This window comes from Trichosurus vulpecula, chromosome 3 (assembly GCF_011100635.1).
Source record: "Trichosurus vulpecula isolate mTriVul1 chromosome 3, mTriVul1.pri, whole genome shotgun sequence".
In the NCBI taxonomy this organism is placed as follows: Eukaryota; Metazoa; Chordata; class Mammalia; order Diprotodontia; family Phalangeridae; genus Trichosurus; species Trichosurus vulpecula.
The window spans coordinates 404,974,144-404,996,343 of NC_050575.1; the positions used below are offsets into that span (position 1 = coordinate 404,974,144).

The 22,200-nt window shown below is 39.9% G+C and overlaps 1 protein-coding gene across 1 annotated transcript in view; it reads left to right on the forward strand.

Annotated features, from left to right (window-relative positions):
• KDM3A (lysine demethylase 3A) overlaps positions 1–22,200 on the forward strand; it is a 76,904-nt gene that overhangs the window by 24,027 nt on the left and 30,677 nt on the right. Inside the window, exons 3-10 of the mRNA XM_036750525.1 lie at positions 2,351–2,461; positions 4,360–4,462; positions 5,586–5,710; positions 6,719–6,791; positions 7,016–7,104; positions 12,019–12,179; positions 12,460–13,040; positions 20,578–20,770. Coding sequence (XP_036606420.1) covers positions 2,351–2,461; positions 4,360–4,462; positions 5,586–5,710; positions 6,719–6,791; positions 7,016–7,104; positions 12,019–12,179; positions 12,460–13,040; positions 20,578–20,770 — 1,436 coding nt within the window. The remainder of the gene's footprint in view (positions 1–2,350; positions 2,462–4,359; positions 4,463–5,585; positions 5,711–6,718; positions 6,792–7,015; positions 7,105–12,018; positions 12,180–12,459; positions 13,041–20,577; positions 20,771–22,200) is intronic.

The following is a 22,200-nucleotide window of genomic DNA, read 5'->3' on the forward strand; positions in this document are numbered from 1 at the left end:
CTTTGGGCATTTTCTCTAGTTGTTGCTCATGCCTGGAGAGCTGTCACTTCATTTTGTGCCTCCTTGGCTTAGTCTTGGCTAAAATCCCATTTTCTACAGGAAGTGTTTCCCAACCTCCCTTGACTCTGGTGCCTTTCCTCTTTCAAATATTCCCATTTTCTTGTCTGTAGCTCATTTGTGTACATATTTGTTTGTTGTCGCCCCCATTAGATTGTGAGCTCCTTGAGGGTAGGAACTACTTTTTATTGTTGTGGGTTTTATTTTTTTGTTTGTTGCCTCTTTTTGTATCCCCAGTGCTTAGCAGAATGCCTGGCACACTGTGGATGCGTAGTGTTTATTGACTGACTCTATCCTGAACTCTTCTCTCTGTCCCTTCCCAGTGACCTTCATCCCAGGTCTGTTCAGCTGGCCCTAGTCTTTTCTTAACTTCATTTCTAAATCATGAGCTGCCTGCCTATGAAACGTTTCAAACTGGATGTCCTGTAGCATCTCAGACTCAATGTGTATAAAGCAAAACTCACGCTTTTCCCTCTTCAACCACTTGTTTTCTGAACTTTCCTCTTAAGGCTGAGGGCTCTGCCATCCTTCTCGTCACCTGGGTCCTTCCACTTGGTATAATCCTCTACTCCCTACTCATACTCACCCATTGCTGGTGTATTGCCAGCTCTTGTTGGTGCTTTCTCCATCTCTCTCTCCTGTGTTCCTTTCTGTCCACTCATACAGTCACCACCCAACTTCATTCCCTCTTTGATTTGTTGCCTAGACTATTAAAAGAGGCTCCTAACTGTTCTCCCTTCTTTGAAACTCCACTCCATTTTCCACACCACTGACAAAGTAATTTTTCTAAAGTGCAGGTCTGATCAATTCTCTGCCCCTACTGAGTAAATTTGAGTGGTTTGTTTTTGCGTTAAGGATGAAATAAAAATAAACTCTTCTGTTTGCCATGTAAAAGTCTTCCCATCTTGCTCATCTCTGACTGTGAGTCCCAGTCACATTGGTCTATTGGCTCTTCTGTACACATAACACTTTACTTTTCTCTGTTCTTCTTTTCTGGCTCTTTCCCACACCTGGAATACCTTACCTCCTCATCTAGGAATCCCTGACTTCTCTCCAAGAGGCAGTTTAAAGTGCTACCACCTTTATGAAATCTTTCTAGGACCCCCTAGGTCCCCTCCCCAAGTACCTTGAATTTATTTTACATATTTTCCTCATATACTGCTGTGAGGTCCACATCCTCGTTATAATGGAAGCTTCTTAAAACTCTTTCACTTGAGTTTTTGTAGCCAGAGTACTTGAAACATTTGATTGATTGACTTACCAATAAAATTATCCAGAAGCAACTTGGTATAGTGGCGTTAGGAAACAACGAGTTCTGATTCAGGCTCTTCTAAGTAGTTGTGATACTTTTATAAAGATCAGTTTCTGTAATTATAAAATGGGAGGATAAAATTTTTTAATACAGTGGTTTAAAGTTTGCAGAGTGCCTTTTGTAGTAAGATTGAATAAGAACTGAAGGTTTATTAAAAAAAAACCACAACAAACTTTTCATACATTTTCTAAATTGAACTTCACAGCCACACTGTGGTGGTGTTATGCCCATTTTAGAGACTAAGAAAGCAGCATGGTGTAGTGGACAGAGAATCTGGTCTCGAGACAGAAAGCTAGGGGCAAGTCACTTAACCTCTCAGTGCGCTAGAGCAGTGGGGTCAAACTGTCAAACAGAAACAGATCCCTGCAGGCCGCATACTGACTTAGAAACACAAATTAACATTAGGTGGTGATGCCTTATTATTTTGTTAAACATTTCCCTATTACATTTTAATCTGGTCAAAGCAGGTGAGTTGGACATCTTTAAGACTGTTAAGTTGCAGAGAAAGTGCTGACCTGCATTGATAGAGGGAGAACCCTCATTTTAAAGCAAAGAAATCACAGGTCTGTTCCCCATCCCTTATTTTACAGAAGTGGAAATCAAGGATCAGCCTAAATAGCTTGTCCATTATCACAAAGCTAGGTGAGGTGGAATTTGGACCCCCTTTTCCTTTAACACTCTTTCCATCATACCTCACTGCTTTTTGGTTCCAAAAGTATGCCTTTTACTTACTGATCTTTAAACAGTTTTGTTCTGGTTTGGAATCCATGTGCACATAGGCACATTCGTTGTTTGTTATGTTTGGTTTCAAAGACATTTATTGCTTTCGCAGTAAATAAATTTGCAATAAATAAAGCTATATTCTGATTTTTTCTTAGTGGAGAAATTCCAGTTCTGCTTTTCAGAGTGCTGATATTATTTATACCGATGCCCAGATCAAGAAGTCCGTGTAAATTTTGCTTTGTATTTGTGTGGTTTCAGCTATACAAATCCCTATTGGACAAGGCTGGTTTGGGATCCATTACTTCTATTCGTTTTCTTGGAGAAGACAGCAGAGTATTCGTTTCTAAAGAACTTCTGAAACCTATACAGGTAAACTTCAAAATAGATCTGCTGTAAATGTATAACAGTTCTTAAAAAGTTGATCTTACAACACGGTTCTAGCAGTGGTTTATCATAATTAGCTTATGTAAGTCAGAGCCATCCGTAAGCTTTAAGGCTTGACAAGTCGAGCCTCTGCTTATGGGTTGTTCCCCTCTGCTGCTGCTGTTATTTTGGGAGAGAGCAGATGGCAGTTATGGGAGCTAGTTTCCCCCAGCTAGTAAAGACCACAGGCTCATTTACATAGAACCTCCCTTTCTCCTGATAAAATGGAGTATAAGGATGATTTTTTTGTCTTTTATTTCATGCTGCCATTTTGCATTTTTCCTATAAGATGGTCATTTTCATTTTTATTTGACTTTACCTACATGATATTACTGTGATTTGTCAGCCATTTACAAAGTTAAAGAGTTTATTCTCTGGTTTCTGGCAGTTCAGTCAATCTGAACGTCAGACTGCATTAACTATTTACTTTTGGAGTTTAAAGAACACCAACATAAATATCAAACATATGAAACCCACTCAAACTCATGAGCCTTTAACATGGCAGAAGCAGAGGAATCACAAAGGAACAGACACGATGCTTGTCTTTGGGCTTTGTCTATTTCCATGATAGTTGAAAAGGGGTTTGGGAGAGAGCTCGAGCAGGTCCCTGCTTTTACTCCACCATATTGACTCCACTATAGTGTATTCCACCTAGTCTTTCTCATATTACTTTGGCTTCCGGGCCAGTTGGGATGTTCACCCTCCCTGGTAGTACCCACCCCCACCTTTATTCCTGTTGTTTCCTTGAATAGAATTTTTCTTTCCCTCTTCTCAGCTTATTAGACAGCTTTCTGTCATCCTTCTAAGTTTCTAATGACCTTTTCTATTGAGACCTCCAAAAATACTTTTTTATTTGAAACTTAGTAATTATCAGTACTAGCATTCAAATAAAATAGATGGTCATTCATGATACCCTAAGTCCCAGATTACAGTTTTTAAAAAACAAATATATATTTAACAAAATCAGTCCATTTGCACCCCTACTCCCTCTTATTCTTTGGCGAACCTTTCTTCTTTTGGCTTTTCACATTTTGCTTGTACACCTCTTAGGTGCAGTTGTATTACTCATGTTATCCTCCTTCTAGATTAGAAGCTCCACAAATGGAGCAAGTATGTCTTATGCCTTCCTTTCACAATAGCACCTGTCCAATACTCAGTTGCTTAATTTAAAAAAACAATTTTTTTTGTAAGTTCAGGAAAAGATTGGTGAACATACAGTGTGCCACACATTGGTGTGGTTGATGGTACAAATATCTGAGCAGTCTTGTCCTATGCTTTGATATTGGTACCAAACCCGTCACCAGTTTAACACTGCCTTAGATTTGAATTGAACTTGACTAGGGGTGGGGAACTTGTGGCATTCAGGCCACGCTAGTTCTGTAAAATTTGGATTCAGGCAGAAGGCCTCACTCAAGGATCTAGAAGGCCACATGTGGCCTGAAGGCTGCAGCTTCCCCAACCCTGAACTAGACTTTGGGTATCATTTTCCATCATACTTGGTTTAATTATCTGTTGCTACCATGTTTTCCAGTCTCGGCCATTCTATGTTGTCAATAACTGTAGTCTGTCCTAGAACTGTTTCTCATCTTTTTGGCTTTTGGCAGTCCTAATTTAGCTTACTGTGGTGCGGCTAACTAAGGAATTTGATGTCATCTCTTCTGTTTGCTACTAATTTCTTTAGAATTTGTTTGCTTCATCATCTTGGTGCCAGCAAATACTGTTTCTATTAGTCTGCCCAAGAAACATGGAAATATCCATTGGACTCATTGCTTAGTTTGAAAATAGTTTTAGCTGTAGGAAGTAGGTATTAAAACTGTTTACTTCAGAGATCTCTATTTTGTCAGGATGTAAATGGTCTTCGACTTTCTCTGATGGATCATCAGAATATCAGTAAAGAATTTCAAGCCTTGATTGTGAAACATTTAGATGAAAGCCATTTATTACAAGGTATGTATATGTGTGATTTGGATGTTAGGAGGTATTAAGTCCAAGCTAATCTTTTGTGGTTTTGTGGTTGACCTCTCTCACCATGATAGACTTCACAAAAATTACATTGTAGACCACATCTTCTTTCTTCTTATGCTTCATTTGTCTAACATTATTTAGAAATTCCTTGCCTGCCCTTTTTTTTTCTTTTTGATTTAGTTTTAAAACCTCATTGCTAGGAAGGAAATTGAGAGCATCTGGAACTGTCACATTTATGTAGTTAGAAGATGAACACATAGCTAGTCTTGGCTGTATAGAAGCTAAATGACCCTCAAAATGCCAGTCTTGTGAAATTGATATGATGGTAAGAAGTTCGCTGTGCACAGTCACATATACCTCATTACAAAACATGACACTCTTGTTCTAGCAGTTTCATAATAAAAATAAGTTGACTGAGCCCAGTAAGATCCCTAGACTTGGTTTCCTCAGCAACTCAACCAGTCTGATTTGCTAATTTGAACAGTATAGCAGATGCATCAAAACAGTCAAATCAGATATGGCAAGGCTTTAGGATGTCTGTGGGAAAAGGGGATACAATAAAAATTCTATGCGATAATGACCACCTTCACCAGAACATACCTATTCATTCTATAGATCCTATATCTAGGGGGATTTGTGTTATATTTCATTCCATTTTCCTGTGCTTAAGGCCAGTCTATAATCTGGTAAACTAAAAATAATTTCTCGTATAATCTAGCTATTGCTAGATTAAGAATTATACTGGTTTTTGATTGTTTTTAAAAAAAGAATGAATGGGCTTTTAGCTTTTAGCTCATTCTCTCAGCCTGGCTGACCATGTGTTGTGATATTCTGAAGTACTGTAGTTTAAGAAATTATAAACTTCCAAGTTTTGTCTGTATTTAAAAGGAAGTTCACTGAAAAATATTTGGCTATTACTTAGGAAAATTATGAGATTGTTAACCAAGTTATTTGGAGTTACCTATAAGTATTTTTAGAACCAGCTAGTCATAAAAATTTTTATCAGCCGTGGAGGAAGCCAAGGAAAAGATTATGGTGAGAAATTGTATTTAATGGAATAAATAGGCAAACTTTAAGGTTCGGTTTTTCTTTTTCTCTTTTTAAGGTGACAAAAACTTAGTTGGTTCAGAAGTAAAAATTTATAGTTTGGATCCATCTACCCAGTGGTTTTCAGCAACTATTGTAAATGGCAATCCAACCTCAAAAACACTCGAAGTGCGCTGTGAAGAGGTAACTTTAAACTCCTAGAATTTATGAGGCAAAACTTTATTTGGGGCCTCCTTCCCATGCACTGAAAAAAGTGCAGAACCATCATGGTGGGAGGCAGGCTTCTATCCCAGGGCTTAGTATTCCTTTTCTCAGTCATTAAATATTTGAGGTCTCCTAGTGTGCTAGGGCCTGCTAGTGGCTTTAGGAATTCTCCTGGATCCACATTCTCAGCCCCTAGATCCATTCATTTGCCAGATCTTGTTTCTGCCTTGCCAGCACTTCTCTCTGCTCTGAGTCACCAGCCTCTTTTAGTCCCTCCTCACCTCTCTCTTGAACCTATTTTTAAAAAGAACCTCTGACTCGTGCCCAGCCACCAAAGTGGTTTCCCTAAAGCAAAGATGGGAGTGCAGTGCTCCTCTCCTTCGGGGGCTGTGGACAAATCCTGATCTAAGATTGAGCTGTGATTTAAAGTCCTTTGCAGCCTGACCTTTCCTTGCTTGTCCAGTCTCACGGCACTCCTCAGAATGAGTGAGTCTCTTGGTGTCCCTGCCTACCCGGCTCCCTGTCTGCATGTCCTCTCTCTGTTTTCTTGGAGACCCAGCCCAAATGTCACTTTCCACATAAAGCCTTTCCTGGCCCACTCCTCTTCTTATATGTGGCCTTCCTTCCCCCTGAGAGAGGGGGTTTCTTGGGTATGGCCTACTTCCTTTTTGTCTCTGTATCACTTGTGCTTAGCCAGCACCTGCCACCTTATTAATGCTCCTTGGTTCATGATTTGGGAGGCTAAGACTCCAGCTTGAGGATTTCAGTAATAGAGTTCCCTAACAATTGAGGGGTGCTGTCTTTGTGAGCCACAAGCTTTAGAATGGTTACTGACTGGTAGAGTTCCAATTTGTATTATGGCCTTTAAATTCCTCCACAATTGGCTTTTGCCCTAGTAGAGGTAAAAAATGTTAATAAAATTTCCCCCAAATAAAAGAACTTATTTAAACTTTCTGCTTATGTACTCTTATTATTCTTTGTTTAAAGATTCCAGCTCTAAAAATTGTTGATCCGGCACTGATTCATGTTGAAGTTGTACATGACAGTCTTGGGAATTGTGGTAAGAGTTAATTGCTTGGTTCTTCCCATGCGTGCCTTGCCTTTATTTGGATATTAGAAAAGAAAAAGAAGACTGACAGAAAAATTTTTAAATAATATTTCATTTTTCCCCCAATTACATTTTAAAAATTTGACATTTTTTTTTTAATTTTGCATTCCAAATTCTCTTCCCTCCCCTCTCCCTGAGATAGTAAGCAATCTGACAGAAAGTCTTGACTTTTTCAGGAAAAGCTAAAAGAGTAAGCGCAGTAAAACGAAAGTCCTCTGAGAACAAAGGCGGTCTTGTGTCAAAGCAGCCAAGATCTTGCTCTGAGGTAAGCCAGAATGTCTTTTTACTAAGATTTTAAAAATGGCAAGTGACTAGGCTAATTACCAGTGAGTACTTGAGGCCTTCCCTTTTGCCCTCTTCTTTTCTATACCATATTCCCTATCAGCAGGTGGTGATAAAACAAATTTCTATTTCTTTTTATGAAAAGGTATTTTTTGCTGGCAGCCCTCAATAGGCTTGATCTTCAGTATTTGGAGGTGTTTTCTACAAAGATTGATTGAGAGATATGTATTTGGGGTCCGATAGGAGCAAAGGTCCTTAGCTGGAAGGGACTAGTAAAAAGGAGATCTATTATTATATAACATCCCTATCTTCAAAAGTCTGCTACATTCAAGCTTTAATAGCTTAAAAGTACACTATGACTTTAGGGATACCCTGTATATTAAATCAGGGCTATCCAGAATATGGCCCGCGGGCTGCATGTGGCCCACAGTACAATTTTATGCAGCCCACCTGTGGGTTTTAATTTTCGCGAGTGAAAAAATAAAATCATTATTTGCATGGAATGCATATTAGATTTTTTTAATTCCATCACTAATAAATAATCTTGTTGATGTTAATTTTCTTTGTTTTTAAGCAGTATTATGGACGGAACATATCGCACGTAATTTTCAATCGATCTGTGGGATGCGTTCCGTCTGTACGATGCAGACTAGTCAGTATGCACCTACCTTTATACTGCTGTGTCCTTGCTTTGTTGTTTTGTGTTTGCTTTCGCTCTTCTCGCCTTCGCCTGTCGTTTTGATGACGCGCCTTGCCCCGCTTTCTGTTAGTGTACTGTATTTTTTATTCTGGAATCAGCCCTTGAATAATTATTTTATTTTAATGCAGCCCTATGATAACCTAAGGTTGGACAGCCCTGTATTAAATGGTTGGCCCTATGACAGTGTAAGGTCTGTATCTGAAGGCTCCCTCATTGAGTGTATTCTAAATAACTGTGGTGATCTTGAGCCATGAAATGTAATGAGAACAGTGGTCAAATCCAAGTGGAGCATCACTTTCACAAAATTACATTACAAATTGAGCCCTTGTACTAGGGCTCAAAAATTCTTTTTTCTGTTCAACTAGCTTTTTGTTTCAATTCTGCTCATTCTTTTTTTAAAACAAGAAATATTCTAATGCCAGGATTTTTAAAAAAAAGCTACCCAAATATATTTGTAGTAACTGTATAATGTGGATAATTGTTTTTAAAGTCATTATCAGAAGCACTTTAGTGCTCATGGTGCTTAGCTAGCTGGGTTTGATACAGAGTCCCACCCTGTAGGAACTTTGACCTACAATTAGCTACACTGATATGGCTCCTTGGGTAACAGCCAGGGTTTGAATGAAGGACAAGGAGCAGTGTCCCAGTCAGAGTCTGAAGGAAGGCCTCAGGAAATGGTTAGGTGTGGAAGCAGGGTGAGAGTCCCAGCTCAGACCTGAACATGAACCTAGGGGCATTTTTGAGGGTGGGGTACACACTGATATCACAAGTTAGAACCAGAAAGTAGAGGGGTATGGATAATCGAGTTAAAACAGTAAGATCAGTTTGGCTGTTCAAAATCAGACAGGACACCAGGAATCCAGGACCCTAGGCAGGAAGAGAGCTGACCGAGGCAGGAATTCTCATTTATTGGGGAAAGTTGGGGGTAAAATGATGGGAAGAACAGGAATTACTGACAACTGATAATGACACAAAAGGAAGATCATCAAGAACTGTCCAACAGTCTAAGCAATGAAGGGAAGGTTGATGCCTCATAATTATGGAATTTTCATATTAATACTTTTGTGTATTCTAATTTAGTGCTTAAAAGAACGCTATAAATGAAGTATATACCATTATTTGATAAGAAAACCAGGATCAGAAGAGGTTGTGACTTGAAAGCATTGACAGCCAGCTTCCTGGGAAGATAAACCAAGCATGTCCCAGGAGCTGAGTTCAGTCTGTTTCAGGCAGTAGACAGACAATTCATTGCATCAAGAGCAAGGACACTGATGTCATTAGGGGTCTTAGTGAGTATGGTTTTTGTGGGAATAAAAGGCATCACTGGTATAATCTGGTTGCATGTGTACGCATAGGGGAAGGAGTTGGTGGAAAGCAGTTTCGTTGAAGGTTAAGCTGAGTGAATATGATAGTGTTCTCAGTGTGGCATTTTTATTTTATTTTGATGTGTTAAGTTGCACAATGAGATTCTTTCCTGAAGGTAAGGTTGATACTGTGAACAGGGTGCCAGTTAGGGATGGCTGGCCCCAGTGTCTTTGGCAAAGGGAGATCATGAAGAAAGTGCCATTTGGTTCTCAGTCTATGGACTCTTCACTGAATCTTATCTATCAGTGAATGTAAATATAGATATCCACTTCTATTTGTGGTTAAGTGGATATGGATCTGAAAGCTGTAGAATGAAAATCAGCATGAGTGTGTCCTGCAGCATAAAGCAAGCCTCTGCCCCCCAGTTTACTCCGCTGTAAAACAAGGAGCTTAAACTAGAGGTCTGATATCACTAACTTAGGTCAGTGGCAGGCTTCGTGGTCCTGTCACAGTGGGAATGACGGATATTCGACCTAGGTTGAAATAGTGCAGATCTTTTCATTTTAAAGGTGTCAGAAGTGCATGTATGGTGAGTGTGCAGGTAAAAATCTGTCGTTTTCTGTGAAACAGATTTAGTTGAGAGTTGGCATGTTGAGAAGGGGACCAGGTGGGGAGGAATCATAGAGGTTAGTTTGATGGAGTTTGATTGGTTACAGTCCCATACTTGGTGTACTCTCGTGACACTTGTTGGAAGCGACTTATTCTAAGATTTCTTTTAGTGTTTGAGATGGGATGTTGAGGAATTCCAGCATCAACTATTTCCTGAAGGTCTCCTGCTAGACTAGATTATTCCTCAAATGGATTAAGTTTGCTTGGTCAGTGGGGAAAGACTGAGGAATGTGAGCCAACAGTTTCCCATTTTTAAAAGTGAGATCGTGTACTCCCTTACATTGTCTCTGTCTACTGGGAGGGCAGAACTATGGTCATGAATAGTATAGAACAGTGCCAAGAAAAAAATTCAGGTAAGAGACATTTACCCCTTGGCCAGTACTTAGGTTTTGTTAAGTGGATTCGGTGATTTGTCTACCTGTCCTTGTTGGTAAGTCTGGAAATGTGAATGGTTGTGTAGTTCACTTTCTGTTTCAGTGTGAACATCAATCAGTTTGGCCCACTCTGGTCTGTGTTAGCGGATGGGTGACAGTTTGCCTTTTCTGATCAGTTGACTCCTTGCTTAGAAAAGAGCTGAGCTCAGTGGGCATCAGTCTCTTAAGTTTACTAGGAAGAGATTATCCACAACTGTTTGTCAGCATTGACCACTGATAATAGTTAGCACTTTATAGAGAACAAGACTCAGTTTCGGTTTGCAGTTGATTTGCTAGAGGCTTGGGAACAGATGGATGGCAGTGTTGTACCACTGGATAGGGATCCAAGTGGTCATTGCCAGGTCTGACATAGAAAGAGGATCATCACCTAGGATGCTTAGGACAGGTGAGCCTTCTTGAACTAAGAAACATTTGAAGTGACCTGAGATCATCATTGGGTGGCTAGTCTAGGAATAATAAGTAGCATCCTAGGATCATTTGAATCTTAGAGTGTACATAATTTAGATCTGGTCCAGTGAATACTGTCTTTTATAGGTGAGCACCCTTGAGGCCAGAGGAGGTGAGTGACTCACTCCAGAAGCACACAACTAGCTAGTGACTGACCTAAGACTTGAATTCAGATCTTATGGTTCCCAATTCAGTATTCCTTCCCCTATAGGAGAATAATAGGTCATTAACTGAAGAGTGCTAAGAGATAAAACATGTAGCAGTGGTGAAAGCGGGGCTTCCTCCAAGATGTAAAAGGATTTGATGCCCTATTAATGTCACATGTGAACAAATGTTTTCAATTATGAACAAAGATTTGATGATTGCTTAAAAAAATCAGGTGTAAAAAACTTTACATAGTTCTAAGGTGTATTTACTAAGCAACTTCTAGGAGGCGTTTTTTCTTTGGACTGGAGTAGATGATACCAATCAAACATTTATTGTCTGCTTAGTCAACGTTTGGTCTTAAATTCAGAATTTTCTTTACTACTTTAAACTTTTGTTAACCTTATAGTTAGAAATAATGAGCCCCCTGAAGAATCTTGCAATTATTTCTTCTTTAAATTTATTCCATAACAAAAAAGACACAGTGAGTGGTGGGTTGGGGATAAAGAGCTAAGTAAAGGTGGTAGGAAGAGAGGTTTGTAAGATTTCTGGTCACTTAAGACAGGCGGAAGATGGAGCAGTCTGTGCTCTAGCCCAGGCTGTGTAGCTGGAGCTCAGGGTTCAGGGAATACTAGAAGTGTGAGTTCATTGCTAAGTATAGAATGCTTTTTCGAAGCTGAGTCTAGCCTACTTTTGGATTGGGCAGCTGTCACTATCCTTGTCGGCTCTAGACCATTGAGGACTAACATCTCTAACAGCCTACCCTGTCTTTTGTAAACCGGGGTTCTTTAAGGGCTGTGTCCGTTAACTCTTTGTGGATCCTGTTCTAAACAGTAACTTCTCTCTGCCTTCTGTTATTATCTAATTTTTGTATCGTAGGAGTTAACCAACACGTGATTGCTTTTTTCCAGTTGCCCAGAGGGAAATCATAATTCATCGTGATGTATGTTGTGGGAAGATTTAAATGTTGTAGCAGTCTAATAAAATGTTGAAAACTTCTGGGCGAAGAGGCTTGCTCTCAGATAATAGGACTTGATCAGTTCACAACCTTTGTAGGCTTTGACTACATCTGCTGCTTTGAGTTATATTGCAATTTCTGTTTCTAACAACTCCTGGTTGTTAGTGTTTTTACCCAAAGTTGGGGCTCATTTCTGGAAAAGCCACGCTAGCATGATTGTTTGGTGTTGGTATCTTTCAGGCATCTTCCAGTCCGGCTCCTGTGCAACCGGTTCCCACAACAGGCCTTCGGGAGGTGCTCCCTGCATGCTCTGCCACAACTCCAGCTAGTAAGAACCTCAGGCAAAGCACCCCTGAAGCGGCTAATTCTCCACCAGATGTTGGAGCAAAATCTCCTCAAGGGTAAGTTGGTTAAACATACGAGTTTGAGAAACAGTGGCTCCTGGTGCCGTGATCTTCTTTTTACTATGGAGACTCAGAGAGGATAATACACAATAAAATGGCCAATGTTCCTGAGATGAGGGAGACCAGAATAGCACTTGAGATGTGCTCATCTTTGGCTCTTTTCTAGCAGTTCCCTAGGTTGCCCTAGAACAACGTTCTCGGTTTGGGGAATTCAGTTTTAGGAGCAGTGCTTCCATTTATACCTTCTCTGTTCCTCTTCTGTATTTGTGTCCTTCAGAGATCATGCACAGAGTTTACCCGAAGGATTTTCTTCCTGTCTAAACATAAAGACAGAGATACCAAGAAAGTGCGCAGATCTGGAGGCACTTTGTCAGCAGCCCACTACAGCTGAAACAGGGGACTTAAAAAACCTAAATGAACCCAAAGGGAACTATACTCAATTGAAGATTCTGGACCGACTTCCTTTGCCCGGTACACAAAATTGTAACGAAAGTGAGAAGAAAAACACAGTTGAATCCGTAGTCAAATCTCCCGTGGATGTTCCTTTGGAGGACTTACCACCGCCCACCCAGCAGCCACAGGAGCCTTCCCAGGAAGGATTGGAGGAGACAGAGACTTCTGAATTACAGAAGCACGTGGATTGTAAACCTTCCACTTCAGATGTTTGTGCTGCCCCAGCCAACGAGCCTGCAGCCCAAGCACCTCTGAATAGCCTGCCTAACAGTGCTGAGGGCAAGAATCCTGAAAACTCTTCCTTTGTGTGCCCTTCCCTCTGGGGGACTTTGAAAGAGACTGCCCCCTGTGTGAGGCATGAAAATGACAGCTGGCATGCAGGAAGTGGCAGCAAAGTACAGAGTGGTGAGTCCTTATCCGCTTTTTGGGTGACTGATGTACCTTTTTAACTTTGACCTCTTGAGCTTCCTTAACTGAGCTGCAAGCTTTTTTAGGTCAGAGACTGTCTTCCTCATCCTGTTCATTTTTGTGTTTCCTCTACCTCACGCTCTCATGCCTTGGATATGGTAAACACCAGTAAAATATATATGGAACGCATTGCAGCATGCCATTCAGTTCAGCACATTGAGCACTGAACACTATGTTAGGATTATCAGAGTTGGGAGAGAACCGGAGGAAAGTATCCTCAAACAACAGAAAATCAGAACAACCTGGAGTAGTGAGAAAGAGTATCCTTTTTGGAGTCAGAGACCGTGGCTTCCCAGTCTAGCCCTTTCACTTCATACTGTGGGCTCTTGCATACTCTCTCTCCCCTTTGGGCTTTCAGAACACCATCATCTCCTGGTTGTTCTAAAACTTCCCAACCCTGTCTCCTTTGCTGGTTCATCAACCACAGCATGCCCCGAATTGTGTTTCCCAAGGCTTAGTCTTGGGCCTCTTACTCACAAGGCATGCCTGTTCTTAGGATAATGTTTTGGGGTTTTTTGCAAGGGCTTTAAATGGAATTTAATTTTCCTTTCCTCATCCAACTTTTTTTTTAATTAATTTTTTTTTTAGTTTACAACACTCAGTTCCGTAAGTTTCTGAGTTCCAAATTTTCTCCTCCTCTCCCTCCCCTTCCCCCCCAAGATGGCATGTAATCTGATATAGGTTCTACATATACCTTCACATTAAACTTATTTTCTCAGTAATCTAGTTGTAAAGAAGAGTTATAACCAATGAAATGAACCGTGAGAAAGATGTAACAAAACCAAAAATAAAAAGAGAGAGCAAATAGGTTGTTCCGTGGGCATTCAGATTCCATAATTCTTTCTCTGGATGTGGATAGCTTTTTCCATCATGTAAGCCTTGGAGCTGTCTTAGAACCTTGCGTTGCTGAGAGGAGCCAAGTCTATCAAACTTAGTCATCACAGAATCAATGTGTCTGTGTTTGTGTACAGTGTTCTTCTGGTTCTGCTCCTTTCACTCATCATCAGTTCATATAAGTCTCTCCAGGTTATAATGAAGTTTGTCTGCACTTCATTTGTTATAGCACAATAGTATTCCATTACATTCATATACACAACTTGTTTAGCCATTCCCCAATCGATGGGCATCCCCTTGATTTCCAATTCTTTGTCCCCACAAAAAGAGCTGCTATAAATATTTTTGTGCATACGGATTCTTTCCCCATTTGTATGATCTCTTTGGGATACAGCCCTAGAAGTGGTATTGCTGGGCCAAAGGGTATGTACATCTTTATAGCCCTTTGGGCATAGTTCCAAATTAGCATAATGTTTTAAGATACATAAAATTCAGTTGTATTGAAATGCAATTATGAAAATATTTAAAAAGCTATTTGCAGACCCTAGGTTTAGAACCATTGCCCTGTTCTCTCTATGAAGCATGACCTCATTAGCTCCCATGGGTGTAATTATCTGTATGCAGATGGTTCCTAGATCCTAGATATCTAGCTGTAGACTTCCCTCTTGCCCCTTGTATATTTCAAAGTGAATGTTCCAAAGACATCTCTAGCTCAGCATGTCTCCAAGTAAACTTCTTATCCCCGCCGCTGCTGCCAGCCTTCTTGGCTTCTGTGACATGGGAGTTACCCTCTTACGTGGACCCGTGTCTTCACTTCATGGTCTTCTCATCCAGCCCCCACTTTAGGGGAGACTTGTTGGGTTTAGTGGAAGACCAGGGGCCACAAATGTAGGAGGAGAGAGGGAGCACCAGCGTCTGATGCCCCAAAGGTGGAGGACTTGGCAGCGGATAGTTCTGATGAGAGAGCAGTTTCAGTGGCATGATGAACCTGGAAGACACATAGCTAGGGTTGGAGGAGAGTAGTGGAGGCAGTGGACATGGACAGCTTTTTCTAAGAGTTTAGCTGAGAGAGTGGGAAGAGTCAACACTACAAGCATTTATTAAGCACCTACTATGTACCAGGCACTGTGTTGAGTACTGAGGATCCAAAGAAAGGAGCTCACAGTCTAATGGGAGGAGGCAGAGCTCTGTGTACAAACAAGGGATAGGCAGGATAAATTGGAGGGAGAAGGCATTGAAGGATACCAGGAAAGACTTCTTTTAGAAGATAGGAGCTTCAGCTGAGCCTTGAAGCCAGGAGGAGGAGATGAGGAGGGAAGGGGCTCGGGGAGGAGAGACAGCCAGGGAGAATGCAGCCAGAGAAAGCCCAGGCATACTGGATTGCAGAGGGGAGTAAGTTGGAAGAAGACTAGAAAAGCAGGTGACAGCAGGCCAGCTTGAGGGGCTGCTGCCAGGTCTGATGAAGGGTTTTTGAGGATGGGGAGGTTTGATTATCTTTGGAGGCAGTAGGAAAGGCACCAAGAGGTAGGAGAGGTAGAAGATTGGAATGTGGGGAAGGGGGGAGTGGTTGAGGCTGTAGTCTGTTAAACTGAATGAGTTGGGATGAGTGATTCATCAGACTTGGTGTTGTCAGAAATGGAGGTGGGGCTGAGGGGGGTGGGTGAGAGTGGTAGATGATGGCAGAGATTTTGGAGAGACACGGAGAGAGATGGTGTTCAGATACAGAATGGAGGATTTTTAATCATCCTTGTGAGTAACAGTGAAATGTGGTGTGTGACTGGCTCTGGATAGGGCTGGGGTAGAGTCTCGAAGGATAGTCATTGGGTCTAAGGAGGTGGCATGTCAAATGTTCCCTTAGTACGAGGACAGGCATAGGGAGGAGAGGATGATGGGGAGCCTGCTGCTGATCTCCTTGACCAAAAGAGGAGAGTGACATGGGCCAACCACAGTTTGGACTGAGTGGCCTTCAGAGGAGCAGTTTTCTGAGGATCAGTCTTAGAAGTGAGCAATACATTGGGGAAGTGGAAAGCCGTTGGACTACCCACATGTGTGGGGGCGGGGGGTTGGGATCCCACTTGTAAAGTTGTTCTTCAAAACCATTTTGATATTAGCTTTGTGAAAAATCCTCCCATTCCAGTTTTTAGTAAATCGTGAGTGCACATGTTTTCTGAGGCCTTCTCGGCTGCATCAACTGATAAATCAAAATGATAAATTCTACTCTTCAGTTGTCCTTTCATGTCTAGGATATATCCTGTGGAGCCATGGCAAATACCTTTTAGCTGTATTACTTTACTTGCTAACTTGGAATTTTTGGATCCATTGGTCTATAATTTTTCAGGCTTTAATTCTAAGTTTTGAAACTCATTATGATGCTCTCTATAGCCTGCTAGTTTTCTCTATACTTCTGTATAGTCAGTCTGTGTAACAGGTTAACGGTCCCTTGAAGGTGGGGGAGTAGGGTGCAGGAATCTTCTTGAATCCTTCTGGTGAGGGGCAGTGGGGGGTGGGTGGGTGAGATACCATTAATGACCCGAACTGTCCTGAGCTTCCTCTCTTTGTTACCTGTTTCCTGGTTTTTTTGTTGTTGTGTTTTTTGTTTTTTGAGCTGTAAGTTGTGCGTCATAATCCCCTTTTCCTTTTTGTTGTGCACATCACAGTCTCCCTTTTCTCATTTCAGGTTTATATACATTTGAGTTCTTTTTAAAAACTAAATTTGCTAATGGTTTATCAGTTTTAATTGGTCTCTTAAAAGTACCTCTTTTAACTTTTAATTATTTCAGTTCTTGTTTTCTGACCTGTTAGTTTCATCTTTGCTTATAATTAGGCACTCACTCCCCCTTTCTCTTTTCTCTTTGAGTTATTTTGTTACTTTCCTAGATTAAATGTAGACTGAGTTAATTCACTTTACCTTAGATTATAGGCATTCCTTGCTTAGAAATTTGTTTCTGAAAATGACCAAGAATGCCTTATCTTCATCTTGATTTGTAATATTCATTGTAATTGTTTTCTTTTTTTCTGCTTTCTATAATTCAGATGTTTAATCATGTTTTTCTATTCCATGTGCCTCTAAATTCTTGGTTTTAATGTATTGTGGGCTGACAACATAGTATTTAAATTTAAAATTTACTTAAGTTTTTTAATATTTTGTATACTTGAAAAGAATAAATGTTCTTTTAAGTTTTCTGTATGTCTCTAAGTCTAGCTTGTTAATCAATTCAAGTCTTATGTAGCTTGCAGAGTTGTAAATTTTTCTCTTATCATTTAGTACTAGGTAGAAACTTAAAATAGAACTTTTCATTTTTATTATTTCATCATAATGTGCTTGAGCTATTAATGTATTCTGATTTGAATTCATGAGACTCAGGTTTTTATTATTTCAATCTCTGAGACTGTGAGATTCGTATTAGACCAGTTTTTCAATTGAAATATTTTTAAAGCTTTTTGTCTTAGCTTGCTTCCTGCTGCCAGCAAATAGTTGTATTCTGTTTCAATCAGTCTCCTGACTGTTACTGTGGGTGAATTCACTTCACAGTCAGTGTTTAAATTGGTAGGATTCCGTGTCTTCTATTATTTTCTTGAAAGGGAATGTACATTTATTTTTTTTTAAAATAAACTTTATTAAATAAACAATTCCTATACTTTATGCTTTTATATTTTAAATTTTTGACACTTTTCTTCACTCCTATCTCTCCCATCCCCAGTTAACTGGCCTGTTTTTTTCCACTTAATTACCACCCTTTATTTTTTAAAAACTGGCCTTTGAAATTATCATTTTATTGTTGTCTTTTGTCTCTCTTGGTTTATCTCTCCTCCCCCCCATCACATGTGGTGTTTTGTAGTTTTAATCATTTAACATTCTTGGCTGATTTCTAATCTCCAGGGACTTGGATCTCAGTGGTTATGTTAACAGATATTAAAGAGTTTTAAGTACAAAGTTCTTATCTCTTGGGATGGATTTTAAGATGAATGGCTTTTAAGTATAGATCTGAATGAATAGTTTTGCAGGGGGACAATCTGGAATCAGTAGTTAATCATGTTTTTGTATGTGTGTGTGTGTGTGTGTGTGTGTGTGTGTGTGTGTGTATGCACACACATATATTTCATCTTCTTGTCCTTTTTCTGCTTCAGTGGAGAATTGCTTTCTGGTGACTTGAAGGATTTTTTTCTTTCTCACTATAGTTTTAAAGTGTGATCACAGCTGACATAGCACTATAGGGCTTATATGCTATGCCAGGATACTGAATTGTAAATTTCTTATTTGATGTTCTTTGGCTTATTCTGTTTGCAGTGTGTGCTACGTGAGTCAGAGAGGTTTTCTTAATTTTTGAAATGGACAGATTATTTGCCTTTTCTCTGTGTTCTAAGACAGTGTTAATTCTAACATTCCATAGTTTAGCTGTGACTCTTGTATGTTACTGGAAGGCTTTTTTCCAGTTTAGTAAATTTCTAAACTTGTCCTTTCTTTTGGATTTCATTGGAGTCTGCTCTTCGTGGCTACATGAGGGTCAGCTGTTTTAAATCTTCCTGAAAATTTTTTTTAAGTTGTGTTCAGGTATTCTTTTAATTCTTATCTAGTTGGTCGTATCTTTTAAGACATCACGTTATTGCTTCAAATGTGCTTTTATTCATGAGATATTAGAAGTTTTCTTGAGTTTATTGTTTTTGTTGACATTTCTAAAATCTTATTTTTGATGGCTTAATTTTGCAGAGCAGTGTACCCTTGACTTCCTGTTTGACCTGGGGCTTTCATCTGGAAATTCAGAATAAGAATCTTTTCTTTTTTTATTAGCACTAGGTCAGATGTTTTATTCACATAATTTATATTTCGTCACATGTTGACAATTCACGTATTAAAAAACAGTACCACAAGCATTAATATGTAAACTCCCTGTTTTAAATAGCTCCAGTAAAGGTTGAAGAATTAAGAATCTTAATATTAAGTTTAGCTTGCCTTAAACCACTATAGATCGAGAGAAAATGATAACCTGATACTATCAGAGTAAAAGTTCTCTCTTGAGGCTGCCCTATTTTACCACATTAGCAGTATATGAGAATCCAGGAATCTCAGAGGGCTGTAAATGGAACTGGACATTCAGAAATAGATGGAAGAAAACACATTTGCCTTCTGCCCTCTGCAACTCCCCAGTCCTTGAAACTCAAGATGGCATGGATGTTCATTTCCCTAAACTTTCCACTTTCTTTAAAATATTCACTAAATTAACTCTTGACTGTGTGGAGCCCTAAGCTGCAGTGCCTGCTTGGCAGGACTTAGGAAAGTTTTCATCAGTTTACCTTGCTCCTAAACGAAGTTAGTGAAAGTGGCAGAGATCATCTTGTTGGAGTCCATCTCACTACTCCTTTGTCCCTCCCTTCTTCCTCAGCTCATCACAAATAAGTAGGCACCCAGAGTAGGGAAGTGATTTGCTCAGCCTAGTTTCTCTTGCTTCCTATTCCTCATATCTTTGTTCCTCATGTTATCTTGTTTGTTCTCCCAGTTAATCTACACCTTCTCTAGATAAAGTTCTGGAAACAAGGTCCTTCCCTCTGGGCTTTCCAGGTCTTGTGCCCTTTTGGACTCAAGACAAAAGGGTCACGCTTTTTGGGTCCTCAGTCAGAAATAGAACTAAACTATGTTGTAACATTTCTCGTTAATTCATTTCTAAATAGGCTTTTTCCTATATTTGGTCTGAACTATTCTGGATTTTTCTCCCTTTCTCTTTATTAAAGAAAAAAAATCGCAGTTCATCCTTTCTTCACAGTTTAAATCTATTGTTAAGACAATAGATTTTCCTCTTCAGAGGAAACCCACTAAATGCTTTAATGGTATGTTTTTTACCTGTGATCAGATGTGAACACCTCTAATATGTGAAGGAGGAGAGGCAAGGACCTAGAGTGAAGTTTTTAAAAAAAGAGCAATTTTGTGTTTCAAGCAACAGCGACATTGCATTGAGACATTTGTGTTGTGGTTAGTTTCTATCGGAATAATGTAGTAATTGAAAAGTGCTTTAGAAAATGGAGGTTCTTAATTTAAGTTTTTAGAGTTTGATCTGTAGTTTACAGATAGATTAGCCCTGCTCTCATAGGATTGTCATTTCTAGCATGAGAACCTTAGGTATAGTCCAGCTCCCTCATTTAACAGAAGAAGGGATGAAGGTTTGAGGGGGAAGTGACTTGCCTTAAGATGACCCTGGTGATAAGAGAGAGAGCCCAGTCAGAGCCTGTGTCCCAGTGTTCACTGCATGATGTCAGCCTTCTGTGACACCTGATCTTCTGACAGGCTGTTTTTGTCCTAGAAATGTCACCCTGAGACATCCTTCCCATCTTGAGCTGTGAAGCACTCAAAGCAGTACTCTAGTGCTCTGTATAAGCAGAATTGATTTTGAGATAGGATTGGATAGAGTGACGATTAATGGATTTGGCTCCATAAATGAATAGTGGGAAAATCAGAAAGAGGCAACGACATCATTTCAACAATTAGGCTCCCATGGATCATTAAAAAGATTCTGAAAGCTGGATTGATGCACGACATCTGAAACTTTGTTATAAGGAGTTGGCTGATGCGCTGAGCCATCTGTCTCAAGATAGTACTTAACTGAGTATGTCAATCACAGGTCCTCATTCTTTGTCTTTGTTTATATAGTCACCGCTCGGAAATCGGTGTTGATGGACCCAGCCAAGGTCAAGAAACTGCAGCAGAGTGGTGAGGCCTTTGTACAGGATGGTGCCTGTGCAGCTATTACTGCAAATCTGTCCAAGTGCCGTGAGTGCCGTCTGGATAGCTATCGAAAGGACAAGGACTCCCCTGTCTTTTGCAGATTTTTTCACTTCAGGAGGTGAGCCCTGTTGGGAAGTGGGCAGAGCAACCTGGTCTCTGTGGTACAAAGATTTTAATTCTCTCTTCCTTTTCATTCATGGAAGATACAATTCTAGAAAAGAAAACAAAAAACAGACTTTCAATTCAGCTTTTATCTGGGGAATTTAATATTTGGCTCCATCTTCTTTTTCTTCTTTCCATTTCTGTTTTTTAAATTAAATTTTAAATTGCTCTTGAGTGTAAAAAAAGAGGCTACCTTGTTTATTATTAACGGAAATTTTCTAAGGCTGCTTCCATATCTAAACTCCTATGGTTTCTGTGTGTGTGTGTGTGTGTGTGTGTGTGTGTGTGTGTGTGATATATGTATGTGTATATATTCTGTATATTTATAAGATGATCCTTTATCTCAGTGTATTTGACAAGCAGAATTCTTTTTACTAGTAATTTTTTCCATCATTAAAACACACAGTCATTCGTATCTGTGAAAAAGTGGCACTAGAGATTTGAGCTCATAAATTATTTCAGTTTAATGGGATAGCAAGCTTGGACAAAGATTGGTTACAATTTTCCTTTCTGAGAATCTGTATGGTAGTTCTTAATCGTTGTTAACTATTACACCACCTGGAAATTTTATCATGTAACACTAACAGGTGAGTGTAGGGACCTTAAATATTTCATTTTTCCTCTTCTAGGAGGAAAAGGTACGATCAGTTACCTTTTTAATAGCAGCCAAAGGAGCTGGCTGATGAGAGTAGAAGGCAGAATTCATCAGCATCAATTACCAAATGATCATCGTGCATATTTTTCCAAAATAACTATTTTGGCTGGTCAGAGTGAGGATTGTGCCTGCTCTCTTGAGCTTTCTTGTTTCCTTTTCATATCACAATCTCTCTGTCTCTCAGCCATCCTTTTTCCCTTCACTCACAAAGTATCATTCCTCTTACTTTTTAAGACCGGATCTTCTGTTTCCTTGATGTCACACCGTCTCACTTCCTCTGGGATCTTGTCTTGATTTATACCTTCTTCCTCTAGCACCATTAATAATCTGTTCCTCTATTATCAGCTCCTTTCTTCTCTACTTATAGATAGGTTTAGGTCTATGAGCATCAGAAGAATCTTAGCTTTACTCTGCTGCCTAGTCAGCCTCCTGTTTCTTTTTCCTTTCCGTAAGGGGAACTCAGCTTTTCTCTGTATCCCCTCAGATGTCATCCTCACCCAACTGTTATCTCTGACACTTTAGTTTGATGAAATTCTGTGTTCCTCTTGCTGAACATCTTGGAGGACTGCTGACAGAGGCAGCACATCTAGGACAAAGGCTGTCATCTTTTCTTCTCCCCAGTCAGACCAGTGCCTGTCTTAACTTATCTGTTTACTTCAGTGGTCCATCATCCAGATTCAGCTCATTGTGCTTCTCTTCTAGTCATCCCCCCAGAAACATGGACTGCTCCA